The following is a 27,405-nucleotide window of genomic DNA, read 5'->3' as shown; positions in this document are numbered from 1 at the left end:
GGGGCTTCCCACCCAGGAGGTATGGGGTTGTTTATATCATGTAATTGCCCCTCCTACCTGTTGATGAGGCCTCTTCTTTGTCTTCTGGAGTAGGATATCTTTTTGAAGGTTTATGGTCCATTTGGTTGAAGATTGCTCAGCCTTTAGTTGTGAATTTTGTTGTTTTTAGGAGAGAAGTTGAGCTCCAGTTTTCTATTTCTGCCATCTTATTCCCATCTCATACACCTTTTCATGCAGGGGTTAATCGTCCTCAGCAAACCGACAGGGTTCCATTTCTTTCAAGGAACTTCTACCTTCAGTCTGGAAAGGAGCTCCATCCCAGACTTGGCCCTATGGAAGTCACTCACTACACATCATCCCAGAGGCTCCCTCCAACAGCGCCACTTACCCCCTAAACCACATTATTAAACCAGTGCTTTGTGAGCCTATGAAGGGAAAGTGGAAATCATTAAGGGCCATGGTAGATTGTTCTAAGAATTAATAAAACCAGTAGTGTGTAACTAATTTCATTTTGTATTTTGCTGAGGGCTCCTATACTGAGAGACCAGGGGAGTGTCCTAGACATAATGTCTCTGGATTTAAACAAAGCATTTAACAGAGCCTCTTATGATATCCTTGTGGACAAAGTGGAAAGAGGTGGGCTCAAAGGCTCCCCAATGCCTGTAGCATAAAGACAGACTTGACAGCATGATGCATAAGACCATTTATAACCCAGCCTCTCTCCCCTCTTTGGCACCATTCTGTGGAACAACCATGCTCTTATTTTACCTCCTTGCTTTTGCACATGCTATTCCCACTGACGTCTCAGTGGTGCTAAAATGTCACTCGTCCTTAATCTTCACATTTCAATGCCATGTCTTCCTTGGAACCTTCAGGCAGCATTAGTTGCCCTCTCCTCTGTGCAGTTATTCTTACCTTATTCTGTACTCTAGTACTTACTCTGTCATGTTCCAATAATTTATGTTTAGTTTCCTCGCTCAATGTGAGCTCAAGGGCAGGCTCTTTTATTATTCCTCTTTGTATCCCTAGTCTCTTAACACAGATCCCAGTCCTTTATAATAGATGCTCAATAGATATTTTTCAAGTGAATTTCTTAAACATAAAAGAAAAATAAGCTTTATTATGAAATTTATGGTTTCACTATTTAAGTTATTAATTTAAACAGGTTTCATTTGAAACTTTTCCAAACTTTTTTTGTTTTTTTTTTAATCTGAATCTAAATCCCTGCCTGTATCTTAAGTAGTTGTTAAATTCATGTAGTATAAAAAGAGTTATACAAGGAGTTCCCGTCATGGCTCAGTGGTAACAAACCTGACTAGTGTCCTCTAGGATATGTGTTCCATCCTTGCCCATGCTCTGTGGGTTAAGGATTTGGCATTGCCATGAGCTGTGGTTTAGGTTGCAGATGTGGCTCAGATCTGGCGTTGCTGTGGCTGTGGCATAGGCTGGCAGCTGTAGCTCTGATTTGACCCCTAACCTGGGAATCTCCATATGCTGTGGGGGCAGCCCTAAAAAGACTAAATAAATAAATAAATAAAAGTTATACAAAACCAAAGTTCTCCATCATGTTCATTCCACTGGCATTTCTTCAGAAGAATCTTTCCCAGATAGGACTTAGTTCTGTTCTTTTTGGGGGCCATACCCAAAAGATAGTACCTTTGAAGCTTATCAATAAACAGAGCTTTAAAAGACCAGTAAAGGAGTTCCCATCGTGGCACAGTGGTTAACGAATCTGACTAGGAACCATGAGGTTGCAGGTTCGTTCCCTGACCTTGCTCAGTGGGTTAAGGATCCAGCGTTGCCGTGAGCTGTGGGGTAGGTCGAAGACGCAGCTCGGATCCCGCATTGCTGTGGCTCTGGCGCAGGCCGGCGGCTACAGCTCGGCTACAGCTCCAATTAGACCCCTAGCCTGGGAACCTCCATATGCCGCGAAAGCGGCCCCAGAAAATGCAAAAAGATAATAAACAATAAAAATAATAAAAGACCTGTAAAGCTTTAAATAGCATGATTGGGGACATGCACATTAGACCTGGATCTAGATCCCATTCTGCCACCTAGTAGCCAGATGACCCTGGGAAGTTCACTTGATTTCTCTGAGCCCCTGGTTTCTCATCTAAGAAACAAGGATTAAAACCTTCCTTATGAAGCTATGGATGTAACGCACTTAGCATAGGGCCTGAACACACTGTAAGTACTCTGGAAATAAGTGGTAACCTTTCATTGTGATCATTATTCCCTGTCCTGCTGCTTTTCTTTACAGCAGGGGTTCTCTAGCAGGAGTGATTTTGCCCTCCCAGGGAACTCTTGGCAGAATCTGGAGACATTTTTGGTCTGGGGGCAGGGTGCTACTGATAACTATTGAGTAGAGGCCGGGGGTGCTGCCAGCCATCCTCCAGAGCACAGGAGAGCGCTCACAGCGTCAGCGCTCACAGCGTCAGCTCTTCCAGGTTAAGAAACCCTGCTTTAGAGATGTATGTTCCTCCTGACTTAGAGTTGTCCTTACAAAATACAAATGTAGAGAGGTAAAAATTTTTGATAAGAATGTGAATATTGCAGAATATTTTAACTTTAACCTTAAATTTGTCTTAAATATAAAGGATTAATTTATTTTTACTTCATCATCTATCTTTGAGAACAAGGTTTACTCAAAGGTGGTCATTATTCCTATTGCTATGAGTGACAAGATTTTAGTTCTCAAGTGGTAGAAATTCTGTAGACAAGAAGAATGACTGGCACCTCCAATGTAACAATCTGGATGACATAATCGTCGGGGCATAAGACACGACACATTATCTTCCTTTGCAGTTGTGTGGATTGATGACATACTTTCCTTCCAGGAAAAAAGCGTGACTACCAGAGTCTGGGATGGCCCAGCCCGGACGAATGCCTCAAACTCCGCTGGGTAGAGCTGACAGCCATCGTGAGTACCTGGCTTGCAGTTTCTTCGAAAAACATTGAGTGAGTATTTTAAACCTCTTCCTCCTTCATGGCATTTGTGTACCAGTGATCCCACTGGGCCCCAGCTGACTTCAGGGATGCCCTTCTTTGTCAGCAGCTGTTAGAAGAGGCATCCTTTCGAGGCTCGGTGGTTCAGAGCATACCCATTGCTGACCACAGGCCACAGGTGGTCTCAGCCCATTGTGCCGAAACACAGCCTCTTCTCAGTGTCTTCACCCATACTTTCTAAACTATCTGGAAGTCAACTCCGTTTGAAGACTAAATCTCTCTTCATTAAAGCATAAAACCTTTGGTCTCTCACTAACCTCATGTGCTTGGAAAGGGAGCCAGAGCAAATCCACATTTATGAACACCTACCAGGAAACAAGTTAGCAAGGCTGCCTCTCCAATAACTGCTTTTTCCTCCCTGGATGTTCATTCTCTTTTGTTGGCCCCTTTTCTTCCCTTTAAGCATTGGCGTTGCCTAAGATTTACCACTAAGCCTTCTTATTTTACGATTACTCTTAGTTAGACTGCTCTTGCTCCCAGAACTTTTGTCAGCACTGATAGTTTACAACTTCCAGATTTGAATCTCAAGACCAGACCTTCCTTCAAATCTTTCAACTCATGTCTCCAGTTACCTATCTGGTCTCCCTGCCTGGATATCTCTCAGGCACCACAAGCTCAGGAAAACTGAACTCATCATTCTCCTTACAAAAAAAACATTTTTTTTTTGTCTTTTTTTTTTTAACCTTTTCTAGGGCCACTCCCACAGCATATGGAGGTTCCCAGGCTAGGGGTCTAATTGGAGCTGTAGCTGCCGGCCTACACCAGAGCCACAGGAACGCCGGATCTGAGCCACGTCTGCAACCTACCCCACAGCTCATGGCAACGCCGGATCCTTAACCCACTGAGCAAGGCCAGGGATCGAACCCGCAACCTCATGATTCCTAGTCAGATTCGTTAACCACTGTGCCACAATGGGAATTTCCAAAAAAACATTGTTTTGTTTGTTTTCTATTTCTTATTCTTATAAACAGCTCCAGCAGTGCTTAGGACAAACCTTGGAGTTGACCTTACCCCTCAAATCCAAGCCATTGCCAGTTCTTATCACTTTTACCTTCTGAATGTTTTTCAAAGCCATCTGCTTTTCTTCATCCCCATTGCTGCCTTCTTAAGCCAGAGCACTGGCATCTCCACTTAGGTTCATTCAGCAGCCTCCTAGCTGGCTCTTCTGTTTTCTCTTCAGTCCATTCTTTCTGCATTACTGAAAATACTTCCTCAACTATAAGTCAAGTGAGTCTCCAAATGCTCCAATAACTTCTTATTGCTATTTATAGTGGCCTAAAATGCCCTTCATGATCTGCTCCCTGCATGTCTTTCCATCTTCAATTCTGCCCTCCCTCCCTTCACGCCTTCACACATGGAGTCCCCTTGCCTGTGGCCATGTTCTCACCACCTTTTCCCTACATGGTTAATTCATACTCCTCCTTCTAGTCTCAGCTTAAATCTTACTTCCTCGGGAAATCTTTCACTAACCACCTCCCCCCTCCATCAGAGGAAATATATAACCCCCTGTAATAAAGTGACATGGTAGTATATTTTTATCTTTTATAACTCATCACATCTGTACTATCACCAGACTGTGAGCATCATAACAGTGGGAACTGGGTATGTTTTGTTAAATTTTATAACCCTGATATCTGACATGTAATAGGCTCTCAATAAATAATGAATGAATGGGAGCTCATTTGTGACACAGTGGGTTAAGGATCTGGTGTCACTGCAGTGGCCCTGGTTGCTGCTGTAACTCAGGTTCGATCCCTGGCCTGGAAACTTGCACATACTGCAGGTGCAGCCAAAAAAAAAAAAAAAAAAAAAAAAAAAATGAATGTTTGCCTAATTATATATTAAACTTTTTAAGTAGCTAGAAATAAAATTAGGCAATGCCAGTTTGCCACATCAGTGTATATGATAGTGTGTAACATTTAGCCTGTATATACCAGGAAAATGACCACTTTGGAACCATAAAGAGAAGTATTTTTATCTTATACATAGTTACAAGAAATAGCTGGATCTATGTAACACTGTCTAAACTTTAGGTAACTTTTTCTTTGGGGGCAAGTGTGCTTCTGTACATAAAGAGAAAATAAAAGAAAGGAACTACTTGTGGGTATTTATCACTATCTGTACCCTGGGAAAAGAAATCCTAGCAGAAAACACACTGGGGTTTAAAATCTCCCCAGTGAGAAAAAGTAGCCAAGCAGCAATAAGCAAATCAGATACCATGTTGCACGGCAAGGGGGCAGCTTGAGTAGATTGAGCAAATGCTGAGTTCAGAACTCAGTTCCCAACACTGCTACTTTAACCTGGGGTATGAGCTCTGTTCATACATGCAACACTCAATGCCCAGGCACTGGAGTCCTTGCATCTATAAAATGAAAGATCTGACTAAATAAATTCTGAAGTCTCTGCCATTGTGAGATTCTGCAGTTCCAGACAATTCTAATAATATCTTGAAGTTATGGTCAGCTGATTGTTGATACCTGCTCAACTTTTCCATGGCTAAAAAAGTGTTCACCTCCATTTTTCAGCATCACGGAACACATAGACTTTGCCACTCCAATACAACAGCCAGCGATGGAGCCTCTTTGCAATGGTAATCTCCCCACAAGCATGCACACCTTGGACCACTTGCAGGGGGTTTCCAACCGAGCCAGCCTACATTATACGGGTGAGAGCCAGTTAACAGAGGTGAGTGCTCGGCTTCTTTCAGCCTGTCTGTAGTTTTTAGTCCCACAGTTAGAATACGACTAATAGCAGAAAGCACAAGTGGCCAGGCACTTTTTTTTTTTTTTTTTTGCCTCTTTTCAAATGGGCTATCATTTAGGTGGCTTTTTAGGCCAAGCCTAATTTCTCTTAGGCCCTGTGGCTGAGCTTATCCTTTTTTGTTTGTTTTATGACCAGGAAATTCTAGCTGATTCATTCCTCGAAGTACATAGCATTCTGCTTGCCATCAGACAGAGCCTCTTTGCAAGAAATATTTGGGGTAGTTAATCCTTCTATTGGCATTCTTGAGGAAGGGAAGAAGGGCAAACCTAGCATATACCTAGCAAGGAGTTTATCTAGAAGAATAATTGGAAAACATGCCACAAATGACCAACAGTAAGAGGATTTGTTAAATCCTTTTTGGTATAGATGTAAGATAGTATATACAGTAAGAGCCATTAAGAAATATGGAGTAGAAATATATTTATTGGTAAGAAGAAATTTTTAGGATATATTTTGTGAAAATGTAGGTGACAGTATATAGTGTGATCCCATATTCTGAGAAAAGTAATATATGCATACATAGAAAAAACCTGGAAGATATATGAGGTATTAATAGTGGTTGTGTCTAGGTGACAGGATTACAAATGCTTTTTCTTTACTCTATTTTCTGTAATGCTATAATGAATGTGTTTTACATATCTGTAATTTTTGTTAAGTGAGAGAAGGCTAAGGGGTTGGTAAAATGGCCTTCAATATGCCTCCCACAAAACGCTTTGCCGACAGGACCACAGCCTGTACCCCAGAGAAATAGTCTGCTTCTGTGTTACAGCGCCCAGCTCAGCATCAGCAGTGTCGTTGGAGCTCTCTTATTTTCACTCCTCTGATCTATCATCTTCCTCCCTATACCAGGTGTTGCAAAATCTTGGCAAAGATCAGTATCCACAACAGTCACTTGAACAAATTGGCACTCGAATTGCCAAAGTTTTGGAAAAGGTAAGTCACCCTGTAGGAAAGCTTTAAACTGACTGCTCACTTTTTAACTTTTCCAGATTATTTGCCACTAAGTGGCTCTAACCTCTCTTGTTAGTTGCTTAGCACTTGGTAACTAAAGGGTTAATGTGAAATAACACCGCACAGAATGTTTTAATCACTTTAACATTACTTTTTCCATCGCTTAGTTGGTTTTTGTTTTTTTGGGAGGGGGTATTTTTTTGTTTGTTCGCTTGTTTTTAGCTGCTTTGCTTACTTTCTGTGCTGAAACTTACCTAGTCAGTTTTCTCTTCTTTATTCCAGCTTGGATATATTCAGGTGGTGCTACTAAGAACTATGGAATCTAGGTATGGGAGATAAGTTAGGTGTTCCTCTTCTGGTGATAAAGAATATTTGTTATTTTGGATGGTGGGTGGGAATCACATCTTGAAGTGGCTTTTTTCTTTGAAATCATGAAACAAGGTATTTACAAAACTATATTTTTATTCAGTCTACAAAAAATATAATTGACAGTCTTTAAGATTATCCATCTGTCTCTGTATGATGCTTTTATAAGGAAGAGGTTTTTAAATTTTTAATTATTTACAGTTAAGAGTCTCTCCATTTTATTAATATATGATATTGAAGAGGTAATATAATAGTGATTAAAGAAATCAATTCAACTTCTGTGGAGTTCCCGAGTGGCTTAGTGGGGTAAGGATCCAGCATTGTCACTGCCACGGTGTGGGTTTGATCCCTGGCCTAGAAACTTCTGCATGCCATGGGCGTGGCCAAAAAAAAAAAAAAGAATCAACTCAGCTTCCAGTATGAACATGACAGTATGGTATAAATAGGAAAATCACGTCAGTTTAAAAGAGAGGAAGTGGAAGGCACACAGCAGTCACTGTTCCATGGCAATTCTTAAATTCTATCTGGTTCCCTCAATTTCCAGGGTAGGAAATATTCCTTGGTTAGAGCCTGTTTTGATTCCCTGGAGTTGGTTCCCTAATCTATTACTCAGCTCTTTCCTCTGAGCTATCTTTCCTTTTCCTTAGAAGTGTCCTGTGGCGTTCCCATTTTGGCACAGCAGAAACAAATCTGTTTAGGAACCTTGAGGTTGTGGGTTCAATTCCTGGCCTTGCTCAGTGGGTTAAGGATCTAGCGTTGTAGTGAGCTGTGGTGTAGGTCACAGACTCGGCTTGGATTCTGAATTGCTGTGGCTCTAATGTTGGCCAGCAGCTGTAGCTCCGATTGGACCCCTAGCCTGGGAACCTCCACATGCCACGGGTGTGGCCCTAAAAAGCAAAAAAAAAAAAAAAAAAAAAAAAAGTACCCTGTATTTGCAGCTGAATACCTTACTCAGCTGCTGTCTGCAGCACAATTTCTTAAAAAAAACTTTATGGACTTTGAAGTCATAAGCTATTCCATCAGACAAAAGCCACACCCACAAGTCTCTTTAAGAATGCCCCTGTCTACTTTGAACGTAAGTCCAGGGTAATATCTTTAAGATTCTTAGATACTTTTGTTTGAGAGTCTATGAGGCTTAAAATCAGATTTTTTTCCTAGGTGGTAGTAACAAAGGGTCTTATTGCCATGCTTTTGATTTTACCTTGATCCTGAAGCCGTAGTTTTTGCTGGTAGCACCCTGGATCTCATTTTTTTGTCAAAACCTTATGCTGACTAGAGAAGCTGGCAGTTGAAAAAGTTTCATTTCCCAACCCTGAAAGTCTCAGGTTGGAAGAATTTTCTCTAAATTCTGCTTAGAAAACTGTACAGTTCCTTGTATAGTTCTCTTCTCTCTTTTAATACCTTTATTATAGGTGATTTAAAAAAAAATTTGTTAGGAGTTCCCATTGTGGCTCAGCAAGTTAAGGACCCAACATTGTCTCCGTGAGGATGTGGGTTTGATTCCTGGCCTCGCTCAGTGGGTTAAGTAGCCGGCATTACCACAGGCTGCAGCATAGTTCACTGATGAACTTCTGATCCAGCATTGCCATGGCTGTGGTATAGGCCTCAGCTGCAGCTCCAATTTGACCGCTAGCCCAGGAACTTCCCTATGCCAAGCTACTGCCTTTAAAAAACAAAACAAAACAAAAAACTATTTGTCACTTTCAGCATTCTTCCTAGAAGTCTTCCTAGCCAGACCCACAACTTCATCAAGTATTTTCCTATATTATAAAATACAGCCTCACTGTTTATTTGGCCAATAGATAATAATGCCTCTTCTCTAATCTCCATTAATCATCTCATCGCTGCTCCTTTCAGCAAGTGTTTTCAACTCATTCCCCAAACTAATGTCATGTGTTTTAAGTTTCTATTATGGCAACACTCCATTCTTGATACAAAATGCTATTTTCAGTAGTGTTTTTTTGTTTGTTTGTTTGTTTGTTTGTTTTGTTTTGTTTTGGCCTACTAAACCATGCCAAGATTTACTGGTTTAAAACTATTATTTGCTCAAGATTCTATAATCCGAGCTGGACTTTCCTCTGGTCTGACTTGGAATCATTCATGCAACTACAGACATGTGGAGACAGTGGGGGCTAGCCCCCAAAGAAAGCTGGAGCAATTAGAATAGCTGGGACACAGCTGGGTCTCTTCTCTCTCCAAATTGTCTCTCCAGCAAAGAAGCTGGACGTTTTTACCAGGTGGCTTAGGGCTCCAAGAGGGTGAAAGCAGAAGCTTCCAGGCCTCTTAGAGTCTGCACACAGAACTGAAACAGCACCACTTTCACCCATTCTGTTTGTCAAAGCAAGTCCCAGGGCAGGGGAAATAGCCTCTATCTGCTTGTAGTGACCAAGACTATGGGCCATCTTTAATCCATCGCTGTTCCTTTCAAAAAGAGCACCTATGAGACTGACAACTTTTCAATGGAAATAATGGGAACTAGAAGCCAATGTAATGACATCTTTAAAGTACTAAAGAAACAAAACTGCAACCTAGAAAAGATATTCTTCAAAAATTAAGGTGAAATAAAGATGTGTGCAAACTAGTAAAAATTTGGAGAATTGGACACCAATAGACCTGCACTGAAACAAGAATTAAAGGGAGTCCTTCAGAGAAATGATCCCAGATAGAAATATGGACATGCCAAAGGGAATGAAGAACACTCAAAGAAAATGTAAATGAAGGCGTTCCTGTTGTGGGGCAGCAGAAACGAATCCAACTGGTAACCATGAAGTTGCAGGTTCGATCCCTGGACTTGCTCAGTGCATTAAGAAACCCACATTGCCGTGAGCTATGGTGTAGGTTGAAGACAAGGCTCAGATCCTGCATTGCTTTGCCTGTGGTGTAGGCCGGCAGCTGTAACTCCAATTCAACCCCTAGCCTGGGAACCTCCATATGTTGCAGGTGCGCCCCTAAAAAGGAAGGAAGGAAGGAAAAGGAAGGAAGGAAGAAGGAAAATGTAAATGAAGAGTAACTGTACAAAATAATAACTGTACTGCCCTGAGGAGCTTCAACTTTATGTATAACTAAAATTCATGGTAATAATAACATAAGTGATGGAAGGGAAATAGTTTAAAAGTTGTAAGCTTTAATTGGTGTTGGTCAAGTAGTGAAAGAAATAATTTGCTATAATTAGTAATGCATATTTTAAGCTCTAGGTTAACTACTAAAAGTGTTTTTAAAATGTAATTCAGTAAAAACATTTGATTAATACAAAGAAAGTTAAGAAATGTAAAGGCACAAAAATAGAACACAAATAGCAAAACAGTAAATATAGTTTATCAGTTAACTACCAAAAAGATCTCTAATTTAAGCATTTTGTATGGAATGGATTTTTTAAAAAATCCAACTATATGCTGCTTATAAGAGAAACATTTCAAATATCAGGATAGAGAATGGTTGAAAATACAAAGATGGAAGATAATATACCATGCAAACAATTAAAAAAAAAAAAAAAGGAGTTCCCATCGTGCCTCAGTGGTTAACGAACCCGACTGGTATCCATGAGGACATGGGTTCGATCCCTGGCCTCAATCCAGTGGGTTAAGGATCCAGCATTGCTGTTAGCTCTGGTGTAGGTCACAGACATGGCTCAGATACAGCTCCAGTTGGACCCCTAGCCTGGGAATCTTCATATGCCGTGGGTGCAGCCCTAAAAAGACAAAATAAATAAAAAAGTAAAAGCAGACATAGCTACACTCTTATTTAAAAAAAAAAAAAAACACTTTGAAGCAAGAAGCATTCTGAGAGTTAAAAGGGCTAAAGTGAAAAGGATTGGTAATACAAATGTTGGAGACTATGGAACAATCAAAAATCTTATATGTTGCTAATGAGCGTGTAAAATGGTTCAGTCAATTTGGAAGATGGTCTGGAAACCTCTTAAAAAGTTAAGTTCCCGTCGTGGTTCAGCAGAAACAAATCTGACTAGTATCCATGAGGATGCAGGTTTGATTCCTGGCCTTGCTTAGTGGGTTAAGGATCTGGAGTTGCTGTGAGCTGTGGTGTACGTCACAGACGTGAGTCAGATCTGGTGTTGCTGTGGCTGTGGCGTAGACTAGCAATTGCAGTTCTGATTCAACCCCTAGCCTGGAAACCTCCATGTGCCACAGGTGCAGCCTTAAAAAAAAAAAAAAAGTTAAGTACTTGTGACCCAGTAATTCTACTGCTAGGTATTTATCAAAAAAACATGAAAACATATGTCCACAAAATACTTGTTTAAAAATGTTGACAGCAGGAGTTCCCATTGTGGCTCAGTGGAAATGAATCCAAATAGATCCATGAGGATGCGGGTTCAATCCCTGGCCTCGCTCAGTGAGTCGGTGATCCAGTGTTGCTGTGAGCTGTGGCACAGGTTGTGGACATGGCTCAGATCCCACATTGCTGTGGCTGTGGAGTAGGCCAGCAGCTTTAGCTTCAATTCGACCACTAGCCTAGGAACTTCCATGTGCCATGGGTGCGGCCCTAAAAAGCAGAATAAAAAAAAAGTTCACAGCAGATTTATTCATAATAGCCAAAAACCTGGAAACAGTAAGATGCCCATCAATAGAAGAATGGATAAACAGTGGCATATTTACACAATGGATATTATTGTGCAAGAAAGACCCTATATCTATATTGATGGATCTTAAAAATGTTATGCTAATAAAGATCATTAGACACAAAGAAGTGTGGCGTGTATGATCTCAACTATATGAAATTCCAGAACAGGCAAAACTAACCTGTGGTGATAGAAATTAGATCAGTGATTGCTTTGTGGGTGGAAGGGGTTGACTGGGAAGCAACTTGAAAGGATTTTCTGTAGTGTTGGAAGTTTCTGTGTCTGTAAATCAAAAATGAATATTACACCTAAAGTCTGAGCTTTTCTATTTAAATTATGCATTATTATATTGGCTATAGTTTTGTCATGAATGGCTTTCATTATGTTATGTTCCCTCTATACCCATTTTGGTAAGAGTTTTTATCATGAATGGATGTTGGATTTTGTCAGATGCTTTTTCTGCATCTATTGAGATGATCATGTGGTTTTGACCTTTCTTTTGTTAATGTGGTATATAACATTGATTGATTCGTGTATGTTGAACCATGCTTGTGAACTTGGGATGAATCCCACTTGGTCATGGTGTATGGTCTTTTTTATGTGTTGTTGGATTCTCTTGGCTAAAATTTTGTCGAGAATTTTTGCATCTATATTTATCAAAGATATTGGCCTATAATTTTATTTTTCTGGTAGTATCTTTGATCTTGATATTAGGGTGATGGTGGCTTTGTAGAATGTCTTTGGGAGTGTTCTTTCTTCTTCATCCTTTTGAAAAAGTTTAAGAAGGATGGGTATAAGTTCTTCTTTATATGTTTGGTAGAATTCACCTATGAAGCCATCTGGTCCTAGACTTTTGTTTATAGGGAGTGTTTTTTTACCTGTTCTATTTCATTTCTAGTGATTAGTCTGTTCTTCTTGATTCAGTTTTGGCGTCTGTATGTCTCCAGAAAGTTGTCCATTTCTTCTAGGTTGTCAAATTTGTTATCACATAGTATTAGGTCATAATATTCTCTTATGATTTTTTTGTATTTCTGCATTATCTGTTGAGATTTCTCCTTTTCCATTTCTTATTTTGTTTATTTGGGTTCTCTTGTCTTCTTAGTGGTCTGGCCAGAGGTTTGTCAATTTTGTTTACCTTTTCAAAGAACCAGCTCTGGATTTTATTAGTTTTTTTTTCCGTTGATTCTTGAATCTCTATTTTATTGATTTCTTCTCTGATCTTTATGATTTCCTTTCTTCTGTTGACTTTAGGTTTTGTTTGTTCTTCTTTTTCTACTTCTTTTAGGTGGTAGGTCCAGTTAGACATTTCACACTCATGAAATCAGCCTCACTTGGCATGGGCTTCACTCAGAAGGCTAAGAAGGTAGAACACCACAGCAGCATCACATGTGTACCTTAGGCCAGGGACCATTCTCTGCTTATCCATTTTTCCTACCATGTGACAGTCCAGGTGCAAGGGAACAAGTCAAATGATTAAATGGGAGGAGTTATGGCACAGGGGGTTAAGGATCCACTGTCGTCACTGCTATGGCATAGATTTAGTCCCTCACCCAGGAATTTCTACATGTGTGGGCATAGCCAAAAAAAAAAAAAAAAAAAAAAAAGGCTTAAATGTGGGAACAATCCTGGCTTAGATGTTCCAAGTTCCATTTGAGAACCATCATCTTTTATGATAGCCCCATAAGTGACTGCTAGAAAGGGACACAGCTAGCTACAAGAATCAAGGCACTTGAAAGCTCAAATTGGTGGCTTTCCCAGTTTTTCTTAGTTCCATTAAAGCTTATACCAAGGTCATTTTTATTCTAATCTGTCTTGCCTGGTGACAGCCGACATTACCCCTTTATAGGTCTTCAGGGAAACAGGGCTAAAAGGTAACCCAACATCAGTTTCCATTGTAGGCTTACAGACTGACCTCATTGACCTTGAATTATTAACTTTAGTACAGTAGTTCTCAGCTTTAGGGTACACCAGAATCACCTGTAGGGCTTGTTAAAACATTGCTAGGCCTTTATGACTCAACTTACTGATTTTTGGTAGGTCTAAGGTCAGGCTTGACAATTTACATTTCTAATAAGTTCCCAGATGTTACTAGGTGATGCTGCTGATCTGAGGAGCACACTTTGAAACCACTGCCTTAGAAAATGGCAGTGATAAAACATAAGTAGCCCTTTCCCATTTACCTTTCACAGAAGAACAGAGATCTCCATATCCTCTCTTGGCTTCAACTTTTAAAATAGTCATTATCCTCTATTATTTTTTCAAAAGCTCATCTGTAGTTATCTCTTTAGGAAGTTTTTAATTTGCATTACCATAATTATCACCATGTGGCTGGAGACAATGTGGTCAGACTCCATTTTAGGGCTAAACCATTATGTACTATCAGAACTCTCAGGGAGCTGCTGAGGTTGCTGTCTACATGTGGTGCCCAGAAGCCTCTGTGGTGGACTCACCCATGGCCCCAGATGCACACTACACTGCCACCATTGCCACTGCCAGGGTGCCACATAGTCCTCTTTGACCGTGTGGGCTAGTGTGGAGTAGCTCTTCTGCATTTGTCCCCCAGTTCTTCAGATGATGATTTGTGGGCACTATTTCTATGCTGATTAGGTCCATGGCCAATCCAACTTGCATCAGGGCTATGCTGCTCCATCCTCTTCTTTGATCCAGACCTAGTCACAAACATGGAGTCCTGAGCACATGTGTTTGTCTCCTCCCTGCCCTCTGTCAGGCATCAATGCCTAGTTTGGCTCATGTGCATCAAATGATCAATTGTGTCAGTTATATCCAGGCAGTATCACTCTTGCCAGCCAGCCCATTTGCAACTAAGTTTTTGTTCAGCTCCATTTCATGGATAGTGGGGCATTTTCTTTCAGCATAATATTGTCTTCACTTTTCATCCATTCCTACAAGGGGAAGATTTATCTCCTGTCATACAATGTCAAGCTTTTGCCATTAGCTCTGAGAAAGTTGACCCCCATTGAGGCTTCAGTCTTATTACCATCTCCCTCTCCATTCCTTTTGTGTCATAGTGCCTAGGCGATATTGAACCAAGGACTTAAAAGTTTCTTTCACTGCTGCTACCACTCTCAATGCCCACTGCCTATAGTTTAAGATCAGCTTGATAGATACTTCATACTTGTACGACTCAGTAAGGCACTTATCTTGCTATCACTCAGGAGGATATAGAACAGAAAATACAACATGCCAGCAAGACAGCTTTTCATGTGTTCTTCTGGGAGTCCCCATAGCTCTCTGGCAGCAGTCCTGGATTCTGTTCTCTATCCCAATCCCCCAACTGACAGCTCAGGAATAAGGAATCAAGATTACATGAATGAGTGTGGGAACCATCCTGGCCTGGAAGTCTCAAGTTCCATGTAAGAACCAATGCCTCTTGTAACAGTCCTGTGGGCCTAGAGTCCAAGATTTCCAACAAGGAACAAGAAACATCACACTCAAGAAAGCCAGAGTTACCAGGTCATCACAGTCTTCCAGTCCACTTGCAGTTTACAGTCAGGTCATCTTTACTATAAGCAGCGTTGCCTGGTAACATGGGTGACATTCTGCCTTTATTAGGTTTCCAGGGGAACATAGCTAAAAAGTTAACATGAGATTAATTTCTCATGAGTACACACAGACAAAGTGTTAATTTAACATCTCAGGAAAGTACTCAAAGTAATAATTTATATATTTAGTCTAGTAATTCAAAGATGCATATTGTACTTTTAGGCTAATCACTAAAAGAACAGTTAAAGAATATATAATTAAGAGAAAATGGAATAATAAAACATTTGATTAATTCCTAAAAGAGGCAAGGAAAACAAAGGAATATAAAACAGGCATATGAAATAGAATACAAATAGTAAGCTGATGGCAATAAACCCAATATATTAGTAATCACAATAAATATAAAAGGACTAGGTACCCCAATTAGAATGCTAACATTATTAGACTAGGTTAAAGTGTTGAACCCAATTATATGCTTTTTACAAGTAACACATCTTAATATAAGATATAAAATTGTTGAAATTAAATAGATGGAAAAAAGATACATCAAACAAACACTGATCCAAAGAAAGTATTGTAACTGTACTAGTATCAGACAAGTGGAATTTAAGGCAAGAAGCACTGCTGCAGAAAAAGACAAATCATAATGATACAGTTGTCAGTCCAGCAGAGTATTAAAAATTGTAGGAATTCCTGTGTAAACTCAGTGGTAACAAACCCACCTGGTATCCATGAGGACTCGGATTCAATCCCTGGCCTTCCTCAGTGGGTTAAAGATCCAGCATTTCCCTGAGCTGTGGTGTAGGCTGCAGATGTGGCTCAGATCTGGTGTTGCTGTGGCTGTGGCATAGGCTGGCAACTACAGCTCCATTTCAACCCCTAGCCTGGAAACTTCCATATGCTATGGTTGTGGCCCTAAAAAGACAAAAATATATGGAACTAATAGCATAATTCCACATCATATAGACAAACATTAAACACTGACAGGTTAAAACAGAGAAATAAATGAATCTACAACCAAAGTAGATTTTAACATACCTCTTAATAAGTGATAGAACTAAGCACAGAGAAAAATAAGGTATAGAACATCTTGCTAATAAACAAATGACATAACTGATATTTATATAATGTACACATTCAACTATGACAAAATTCTCATTTTAAAAATGCAAATGGAGCATTTACCATATTGATCATAAGCTGAATCATAAGCCTAAATATTAGACCATTGAAATAATTTAGTTTTTTTCTGACCAGAATGGAATTAATCTTTTTTAAAAATCATTTAAAAAAGGATAGAGAATCCCCAATGATTTTGATGAGATTAAGCAGTACACCTCTGAATAACCCATGGTTCAAGGAAGAAAGCAAAATTAGAATATATTTTGAAATGAATGACAATAGAGGTATGGCATATCAAAACCTGTGGGATATAGCAAAAGCAATGCTTGAGGGAAGTTTATAGCCTACATGAATGTATTAGTTTTAAGAAAAAAAATAGATTGAAAATTAGTCATCTTTGCTTCTATCTCAAAAACTAGAGAAAAAGAACAAAACTACACTGATATATTTCTTGCCAATCTCATTGGCAAAAATCTGGAAGTTTGACAGGATACCCTTGGTGAGGCCATGGGAAAACGCACTGTCATACATCGCTGATGGAAATGCAAAATGGAATAACCTCTATGGAGAGAAAATTAGCAATACCTAGCAAAATTATACATTAATTTACCCATTTAGCTCAGAGTCCTACTTTTAGGAATCTTTCCTAAAAACACAACGGCAGGAAAAAAATTTACCTGACAAAAATACCTATGAATGAGGCTGTTGATTGTAGCCTAATTTGTAATAGTGGATTAAAAACAGTCCAAATGTCCATGGAATTCCTGTTGTGGTTCAGCAGGTTAAGAACCTGACTAGTATCCATGAGGATGCGGGTTCAGTCCCTGGCTCTCTTTGTGGGTTGAGGATCCAGCATTGCCACAAGCTGTGGCATAGGTCACAGACGCAGCTCAGCTCCCAAGTTGCTGTGGGGTGGCCCTAAAAAAAGACAAAAAAAAAAAAAAAAAAAAATCCGCAATAACCCAAGTGCCCAGTAGCAGGAAGTCCCCTGTGGCTGCTTATTGTGTGTGAACATCCACACAGTGGAGACTTCTGCAGCTATTAAAAGGAATGAGGACCACCTCTACAAACTTATATAAGTAATGTCCAGGATATAGCAAGTGAAAAAAAGAACAATTGAAAAAAATTGTATCCTAGATTACTATTTTTCTCTTTGAGAAAATGACAATTAAAATAAATAAATAAATAAATAAAGGCGGGGGGAGTTCCCATTGTGGCACAGCAGAAACGAATCCAACTAGGAACGATGAGGTCGCAGGTTTGATCCCTAGCCTCACTCAGTGGGTTGCCATGAGCTGTGGTGTAGGTCGCAGAAGAGGCTCGGATCCCACTTTGCTGTGGCTCTGGAGTAGGCCAGCAGCAACAGCTCTGATTAGACCCCTAGCCTGGTAACCTCCATATGCCACGGGTGTGGCCCTGACAAAAGACCAAAAGAAAAAAAAAAGAAGTGCAGGAGAGGAATAAATGTTGAAAGAAACAGAAAGATATTTTAGAATGAAAGACTAAATTTGAAAAAAAATTTAAATGGTTTCCTGTGGAAGGAAGATGGACGTAAGATAGAAAAGACAAGAAATGAAGTTAGATTTCCTTGAATCTACATTGTTATTTGTTTTAATTTGACTTTGGAACCAAATAAATATTTTGCATAATTACTAAAAAATTTTAAATAAGGCAATTCCTAATTAAGAGTAAAATTAAATGAGCTTAACTCAGCATTCAGTTGGCAGTATAACCACATCAAGACCAACTATTCCAAGTGGTTTTAAAACACAGTTATTTGGGAGTCCCTGTTGTGGCTCAGTGGAAACAAACCTGACTAGTATCCATGAGGACGTGGGTTTGATCCCTGGCCTCGCTCAGTGGGTTAAGGATCTGGCATTGCCATGAGCTGTGGTGTAGGTTGCAGATGCAGCTCAGATCCTGCATTGCTGTGGCTGTGGTATAGACCAGCAGCTATAGCTCCAATTTGACCCCTAGTCTGGTAACTTCTATGTGCCCCCCCCCAAAAAGAAACACCCACGAAGAATTATTTGACTGTACATCCCTAATGGAATTTACCCTAAGGACAAAAGAAAACCTTATACAGTTTTCAGTAGTACTATTGTATTTAGTAATACTGTTATTCTTTTGAATTGTAAGTGTATGTATTGCAAAATAAATGAGTAGTTTTGGTGGTGATGTTGAAAACTGGAATTTGGGTATGGGTCAAGGACATAGAGATATGAGAATGATGATAAGTAAATATCTGTAGTTTTGAATTGGAAGTATTAGAATTCTGATATATTTACATATTTTCTAGCTTTATTTTGCTGAAAAGACTAGAATCTGTGACTAGCTCGATATTAGTTTATCCTTAGTGTCCAGATTATCTTTAGATACCATTTTCCACTTTAAAACAAAGATAAAGAAGGCCATTATATAATGATAAATGGATCAATATAAAAAGAGGATATAACATTTGTAAACATATATACACCTAATACAGGAGGACTTATATAAAGCAATTATTAACAGACCTACAGATTGACAATAATACAGTAATAGTAGGGGACTTTAACACCCCTTTTATATCAATAGACAAATCATCCAGACAGAAAAGTAATAAGGAAACAATTGCCTTAAATGACCTGCTAGACCACTTGGACTTAATAGATATATCAGACGTTCTATCCGAAAACAGCAGAATACACATTCTTTTCAATTGCACATGGAACATTCTACAGGATAGATCACATGCTGGGCCCCCACACAAGTCTCAATAAATTTAAGAAGATAGAAAGTATATTGAACATCTTTTCACACAACAGTATGAAACTGGAGATGAATTACAGGAAGAAAAATGGAAAAACACAAACATGTGGAAACTAAACAATGTGATACTAAAAACCAGTGAATTAATGAAGAAATCAAAGAGGAAATCAGAACATACCTTGATACAAAGAAAACAAAAACACAACTTTCCAAAATCTGTGGGATGCAGCAAAAGTAGTTAAAAGAAAGAAGTTTGTAGCAGTGCACAGATACCTCAAGAAACAAGAAAAATCTCAAACAACCTAACCTACTCTCTAAAGTAATTAGAAAAATAAAAACAAACAAAGCCCAAAGTTGGCAGAAGTGAGGAAATAGTAAAGGTCAGAAAGGAAATTTAAAAAGAGACCAAACACACACCACACACACACACCACACACACACACACACACAAATAAACAAAACCCAACAATACAAAAGATCAGTGAAACTAAGAACTGTTTTTTTGAAAAGATAAAATTGATAAGACTTTAACCAGGCTCATTAAGAAAAATAGAGGACCCAAATAAAATAAGAAAGAAGAGAAATTAAAATGTATCACAGAAATACAGTCTTAAGAGAATACTATGAACAGTTATATGCCAACAAATTGGACAACCTAGAAGAAATGGATAAATTTCTAGACATATACAATCTTCTAAGACTGAATCAGGAAGAAATAGATATTCTGAACCATCCAGTTACTAGTGTTAAAATTCAATCAGTAATCCAAAAATTTCCAACAAACAAAAGTCCAAGACCAGATGGTTTCAAAGGGGAATTCTACCAAACATATAAAGATTAATAATTTTCCCTCTCAAACTACTTTTAAAAGTTAAAGAGAGGAGTTCCCGTCGTGGCGCAGTGGTTAACGAATCCGACTAGGAACCATGAGGTTGCGGGTTCGGTCCCTGCCCTTGCTCAGTGGGTTAACGGATCCGGCGTTGCCGTGAGCTGTGGTGTAGGTTGCAGACGCGGCTCGGATCCCGCGTCGCTGTGGCTCTGGCGTAGGCCAGTGGCTACAGCTCCGATTCAACCCCTAGCCTGGGAACCTCCATATGCCGCGGGAGCGGCCCAAGAAATAGCAACAACAACAACAACAACAACAACAAAAAAAAAAACAGTTAAAGAGGAGAGAGTACTCCTAAATCATTTTATAGGATCACTATTACCAGATACCAAAATCAGACACTACCAAAAAAAGAAAGTTACAGGCCAATATCTCTGATGAATATAAAGAACCTCAATAAAATATTAGCAAATCAAACTCAACAATATGTAAAAAGACCATATGCCATGATCAAGTGGGATTTATTCCAGGGATATAAGGATGGTTCAGTATCTGCAAATCAATCCATGTGATACACCACATTAATGAAAATAAAAAGGATAAAAATGACATGATTATCTCATGGATTCAGTAAAAGGATTTGACAAAATTCAGCACCTATTCATAATAAATATTCTCAACAAAGTTAGTATAGAGGGAACATAATAAAAGCCATTTATGACAAACCCAGCTAACATACTCAATGGTGAAAAACTGAAAACTTTTCATGTGAAATTAGACACAAGACAAAGATGCCCATTCTCACCATTTCTATTTAACACAGTATTAGAAGACCTAGCCATTGCAATTAGACAACAGAAAGAAATAAAAAGCCATCCAAATTAGAAGGGAAAAAGTAAAACTGTCACTATTTGTGGATAACATGATATTGTAGAAAACTCTTAAATCTCACAAAAGAAAAACTATTAGAACTGGAGTTCCTGTCGTGGCTCAGTGGTAATGAACCTGACTAGTATCCATGTGGACACAGGTTCAATCCCTGGCCTCACTCAGTGAGTTAAAGATCTGGCATTGCCATGAGCTGTGGTTTAGGTCACAGACACAGCTCGTATCCCACATTGCTGTGGCTGTGGTGTAGGCCGGCAGCTACAGTTCCAATTTGACCCCTACCCTGGGAATTTCCATATACCCTGGGTGTGGGCCTAAAAAGACAGAAAAAAAAAAAAAAAACCTATTAGAACTAATAAATGAATTCAGGAAAGTTGCAGAATACAAGATTAATATACAAAAATCTGTTGTTTTTCTATACACTACTATCAGAGAAAATAAGAAAACAGTCCCATTTTCAATCATATCAAAAAAAAAAAACCTAAGAATAAACTTATCCAGGGAAGTGAAAGACCTATACTCTGAAAACTTTAAGATATTGATGAATGAAACTGAAGATGATACAAAGTGGAAAGCTAACCCATGTTCATGGTTTGAAAGAATTAATATTGTTAAAATGTCTATACTACTCAAAGCAATCTAGAGATTTAGCACAATCCCTATCAAAATATCCATGACATTTTTTTCACAAAACTAGAACAAATGGTTCTAAATTTTTATGGCAGCAAAAAAGGACCCAAATTGCCAAAGCAATCTTGAGAAAAAAGAACAAAGCTGAAGGTTTCATGCTCCCTGACTTCAGACTACTACAAAGCTAGTTATCAAAACAGTATGGTACTGGCACAAGAACGGACACATAGATTAGTTCATTGGAACAGAATAAAGAGCCCAGAAGTCGACCACAAACATGTTGTCAATTAATCTATGACAAAGGAGGCATATATATATATACATATATATACAATGGGGAAAAGGCAGTCTTCTCAGTAATTGGTGTTGGGAAAACTGGATATCTACGTATAAATGAATTAAATTAGAATATTTTTATATAAATAAAATATACTGAAAGTGGACCAAAGACCTAAATGTGATTCTTAGCAATATTTTTTTTTGATATGTCTCCTCAGGCAAGGGAAACAAAAGCAAAAATAAACAAATGAGACCTAAATAAATTTAAAAAGTTTTACACAGCAAAGGAAACCCATCAATAAAACAAAAAAGCAACCTTCTGAATGAGAGAAGATATTTGCAAATGATATGTCTGATGAGAGGTTAATACCCAAAATTTATGAAGATCTCATACAACTCAATATCAGAAAAACAAGCCTTAAGAAATCAGAAGACCTGAGTAGACATTTTTCCAAAGAAGACATACAAATGGCCAGCAGTCACATGAAAAGATGCTCAAGAACACTAATCATCAAGGAAGTGCAAACCAAAAGCTAGTGAGATGGAGCTCCCACTGTGGTGCAATGGGATTGGCAGCATCTTGGGAGCATGGGATGTGGGTTTCATCCCCAGCCTGGCACAGTAGATTAAGGATCCAGCATTGCTGCAGATGTGGCTTAGGGCACAACTCCAGCTTGGATTGGCCCAGGCTCTCCATATGCTGGGGGATGGTCAAAAATGAACAAAACAAAAGAAAACCCAGTGAGATAGCCCTCATACCTGTCAGAATGGCTTTTGTTAAAAAGACATAACAATTGTTGGCAAGGATATGGAAAAAGGGAAACCCTGGTTCACTGGACCCTGGTTAGTGGGAATGTAAATTGGTATAACTATTGTGGAAAACATTATAGAGGTTCCTCAAAAAATTAAAAATAAAACTACCATATGATCCAGCAATTCCACTCCTGGATATATATCCAAATAAAATGAAAACATGAATTCAGAAAGATACACGTACCCCAGTGTTCATGGAAACATTACTTACAATAGCCAAGATATGGAAGCACCCTAAGAGTCTGTCAGCAGATGAGTAACAAATAGAGAAGATACACACACACACACACACACACACAATGAAATATTAGTCATAAAAAGAAGTGAAGTTTTACCATATGGAACAACATGGATGGACCTAGAGTGTATTATGCTTAGTAAAACAAGACAAAGAAATACTGTATATTATCACTTATATGTGAAATCTAAAACAAATTAAGCAAATGAGTGAATATAACAAAAAAGAAATAGACACATAAATATAGGGAACAAACTAGTGGTTACCAGTGAGGTGACAGGTGGCAAAGAGGCAAGATAGGGGAGGGGATTGAGAGGTACAGACTACCAGGTATCAAAGAAATAAGACACAAGGTTGTAATGTAAAGTATGAGACATATAGGCAATATTTTATGATAACTTTAATGGAGTGTGATCTGTAAAAATACCCAATCACTATGTTGGACACCTGAAATTAATATAACATGATAAATCAACGACACTTCAATTTTAAAAAATTACCTTGCCAGATCCTTCTAAGAAAAAAGAAAGTTGCAAGTATGTATCCTTCCTTTCTAAATGAACAGTACTTTGGGGTAAACAAATAACTGAGGCTGGAATGTCTTTATAGGAATATTACAACTAATAATCTAGGAATAATAAAATTAGAATATTATAGTTTTATAACCCCCAACCAGTTTATGGCAGTGACCATCACTGGCTGCTAACATCACAAATAGAGACACAGACAGTATGTGTGTACTGTTGGAAGTTCATGAATCACCCATGAAATAGTTTTGCCCCCATTCCTCCCCAGTAAAGTCAAATCTAAATTCAGTCAAGTAAGTCTCTACCAATTCACAATAAATACAGGGGACAAAGGATCATGTCAGATGCTTCCATGAGGGTGCAATAGCCAGAGTCCAGTCAGTGCAAAACTACAGGATAAATAACCCTATATTCTACAAAAATAAATCTTAAAAATGGGGTGAAGGTGGACTCTAGAGATCAGAGACTTAAGGAATACATTAGCCAGTTGCAGTGTGTTATTTAGATTATGATTAAAACTGTAAAAGCAAAACAAGCTTATGAGAGAATTGGGGGAAATAGGAACACCAGAACAATTCCTAATGATATTAAAGAATGATTTTTAATATTTTAGGCCAGATTTTTAAGTTTATGTTTCAAACATGAAGTTTTATTTTTCAGATGTAGCATCGAAAAACTTATTGGGATTTACTTCAGATTAGCATGGATAAGGATTTAGACAAAATAGGATTGGCCATGAGTTGTTGATAAGTATTGGATCTAGGTGATGAGTACATGGAGTTCATTATACTGTTCCCTTTATTTGTATATATTTAAGAGTTTTCATAAGAAAACACCTAAAAGATAAAATCACAAAGGCAAGCAAAAAAGGCATATCAGAAATGAGTAGGTAATTTTTTTTTTTTTTTTGTCTTTTTTAGGGCTGCTCCCATGACATATGGAGGTTCCCAGGCTAGGGGTCCAATCGGAGCTGTAGCCTCCAGCCTATACCAGAGCCACAGCAACGCGAGATCCAAGCTGCATCTGCAACCTACACCACAGCTCACGGCAATGCCGGATCCTTAACCCACTGAGCAAGGCCAGGGATCGAACCCGCAACCTCATGGTTCCTAGTCAGATTCGTTAACCACTGAGCCACAGTGGGAACTCCGAGTAGGTAAATTTTTAAAAATCAGGGGGTTCCCTTCATGGCTCAGTGGTTAACAAACCCGACTAGGATCCATGAGGATGTGGGTTCGATCACTGGCCTCGATTAGTAGTTTGAGGATCTGGAGTTGCCATGAGCTGTGGTGTAGGTTGCAGACGTAGCTCAGATATGGCATTGCTGTGGCTGTGACATTGGCCAGCACCTGTAGCTCCGATTCGACCCCTAGCATGGGAACTTCCATATGCTGTAGGTGTGGCCATAAAAAGGGTAACAACAACAAAAAATTTAAAAATCAGTACCTCTTAAACTAAAAGTGTATTTGTTTAAGTGATTAAGTCAAATAGTCAGTGGATGAGTTAGATTTAGACACAGATAATCAGTGAACTGAAAGCGTTGTGTAAAAAATTACCCGGAGTATTATAGAGACAAGGAAATAAAGCAACAGATTCAGGAAGCACCAAGTATCCCAAGCTGGATAAATAAAAAGAAATCCATGCCAAGATACATTACAAAAAAGACAAAGACATCCTAAAAGCTTCCGTGTCAGTCAGAGTACTGTCAGGAAAACAGGAACAACATTAGGTATTTCCAGAGAGCAAATTTAATTTAGAGAATTAATTACAGGCAGACCTTGTTTTATTGCACTTCACTTGACTGCACTTTGTACATGCTATGTTTTTTGCCAACCTGACCTATCAGTGCCATTTTTTTCAACAGCTTTTTCTCACTTTGTCTCTTTGTATCACATGTTGGTAATTATCACAATACTTCAAACATTATTATTTTGGTGATCTGTGACCAGTGATTTTTTTTTTTTTTTTGTCTTTTTGCCATTTCTTGGGCCGCATATGGAGGTTCCCAGGCTAGGGGTCGAATTGGAGCTGTAGCTGCTGGCCTACTGCCAGAGCCACAACAACGCAGGATCCGAGCCACGTCTGCAACCTACACCACAGCTCATGGCAACGCCGGATCCTTAACCCACTGAGCAAGGCCAGGGATTGAACCTGCAACCCCATGGTCCTAGTTGGATTCGTTAACCACTGCGCCACGACGGGAACTCCATGTCACCAGTGATCTTTGATGTTACTACTACCCTTTGCTAAAGTTTCAGATGATTGTTAGCATTTTTTAGCAAGAAAGTTTTTGTTTGTTTGTTTTTTAGGGCTAAACCCAAAGCCTATGGAAGTTTTCAGGCTCGGGGTCAAAAAAGTTCAGCAGCCAGCCTACACTTCAGCCACAGCCACACCAGATCTGAGTTGCATCTGTGACCTACACCACAGCTCATGGCAACGCCGGATCCTTAACCCACTGAGCAAGGCCAGGGATCGAATTCACTTCCTCATGGATCCTGGTTGGGTTCCTTACTGCTGAGCAACAATGCGAACTCTAGGAAGAACGTATTTTTTTATTAAAATATATACATTATTTTTATAAACATAATACAATTGCTCACTTAATAGGCTACAGTGTAGTGTAAATATAACTATTACATGCACTAGGACACCAAAAAGTTCGTGTGACTAGTTTTTATTGCAATATTTTCTTTATTGTGGTGGTCTGGAACCGAACCCACAATATCTCTGAGGCATGACTGTACATTGTGGTGGAGGGCTGAACAAGAAAAAAGGAAACACAGGGGTAAACCAGAGATACTAACTGTAGGGAATGGCTTCTGCCCCTACGGGATGAGAGAAGAATGCAAGCAATTAAGGTTTGCAAAATCTAGGAGTTTATCAGAGAGCTCTGGGTGGATTCCTGCTTCTGAGGAGGGAGCTCAGACTGGCTGCTGGGCCTGGGGGTGCTGCCCATGCAAGTTGCTACTGCCAAAATGACAATGATGGGAGAAGCGTGCAAGTGGGAGAAAAAGTCCCCCTCTTTCTTCTCTTCCAATCCCCTAACACACATATTTTCAGAACCTTATGAGAAGCCAGGGAGCAAAGGAGAAATATGGTTTACAGAGTTGCAGCCACAGTATCACAAAGCAGATTATAGAATTTTGGATTTGCATCTGAGAGAAAATAGCTTAAGAAATAACACAGCAGGAGTTACTGCTGTGGCACAGCAGGTTAAGGATCCAGAGTTGCCGCTATTGTGGTGTAGGTCACAGCTGCAGCTCAGATTCAGTCCCTGGCCTGGGAACTTCTGTATGCCATGGGTGCAGCCAAAAAAGAAAAAAAAATTTTTTAAAAGAAATATCACTAAAGCCTTTCATTCATTCAGCCAACAGATATGTAGTAAAGACTATTTGTGGCAAATACTTTTGAGGAGCTTGGCACAAATGAGTGAAAAATATTTAGACGAAGATCTTTGCTCTGTGGAGGCAGAAAGGATATCACCTATAGAGGAATGATGGCTAAAATGACAGTCTTTTTCTCATAGCAACTGTCTAAGCCAGATGACAATTTTGGATGGATACTGGGCCCCCTAGAATTGTATATTTTATAATGAGGGAAGAATAAAGGCGCTTAAAGATAAAGAGCTGGAAGTTTACCAATAGCCGCACCCTAAAGGAACTTTTCTGTATGGTAACTAAAGAAGGACTGTCTGAAACAAAAGATTTACTAAGCAAATAAAATTATACAGGTGAGCAAACTCAAATAGACATTGTCTGTAGAAGGCACTTTGGGAGATTTTAAAAGAAATGACTGAACTGAAATACTAAACAAAATTGAATGTACATTTGAAAGTGGGATGATCAGAGTTATGGCATTCAAAGGCCCTTTTAGTGAGGGAGTGAGTTAATATATTACTAGGACTTTGTTAAATATTGAGTAAAAATTTAACCTTTAAAAGAATGTGCAGGGAGTTCCTGTTGTGACACAGAGGAACAAATCTGACTAGTATCCATGATGATGTAGGTTTGATCCCTGGCCCTGCTCAGTGGGTTAAGGATCCAGTGTTGCTGTGAGCTGTGGTATAGGTCTCAGATGCAGCTTGGATCTTGTGTTGCTATGGCTGTGGTATAGGCTGGCAGCTGTAGCTCTGATTCGACCCCTAGCCTGGGAACTTCCATATGCCATG

At 39.2% G+C, this 27,405-nt stretch overlaps 1 protein-coding gene across 5 annotated transcripts in view; it reads left to right on the top strand.

Annotated features, from left to right (window-relative positions):
• The window catches only part of TTC17 (tetratricopeptide repeat domain 17), a 147,147-nt gene that overhangs the window by 105,867 nt on the left and 13,875 nt on the right, over positions 1 to 27,405 (top strand). For 3 of the 5 annotated variants that reach the window (XR_002341496.1, XM_021083171.1, XM_021083170.1), the window contains 3 exons: positions 2,838 to 2,958; positions 5,532 to 5,691; positions 6,619 to 6,702. Coding sequence is in view for 3 of the 5 variants with exons in the window: in XM_021083171.1 (XP_020938830.1) it covers positions 2,838 to 2,958; positions 5,532 to 5,691; positions 6,619 to 6,702 (365 nt within the window). In the remaining 2 variants the exon portion in view is untranslated. Of the gene's footprint in view, positions 1 to 2,837; positions 2,959 to 5,531; positions 5,692 to 6,618; positions 6,703 to 7,002; positions 7,047 to 9,105; positions 9,439 to 27,405 lie in introns of those variants that run through there. The other 2 variants (XR_002341497.1, XM_003480706.4) reach the window with 2 other exon arrangements.

The sequence above is a fragment of the Sus scrofa genome, chromosome 2 (genome assembly GCF_000003025.6).
Source record: "Sus scrofa isolate TJ Tabasco breed Duroc chromosome 2, Sscrofa11.1, whole genome shotgun sequence".
Taxonomy (NCBI): Eukaryota; Metazoa; Chordata; class Mammalia; order Artiodactyla; family Suidae; genus Sus; species Sus scrofa.
This window is presented reverse-complemented; position numbering and strand designations above follow the sequence as displayed.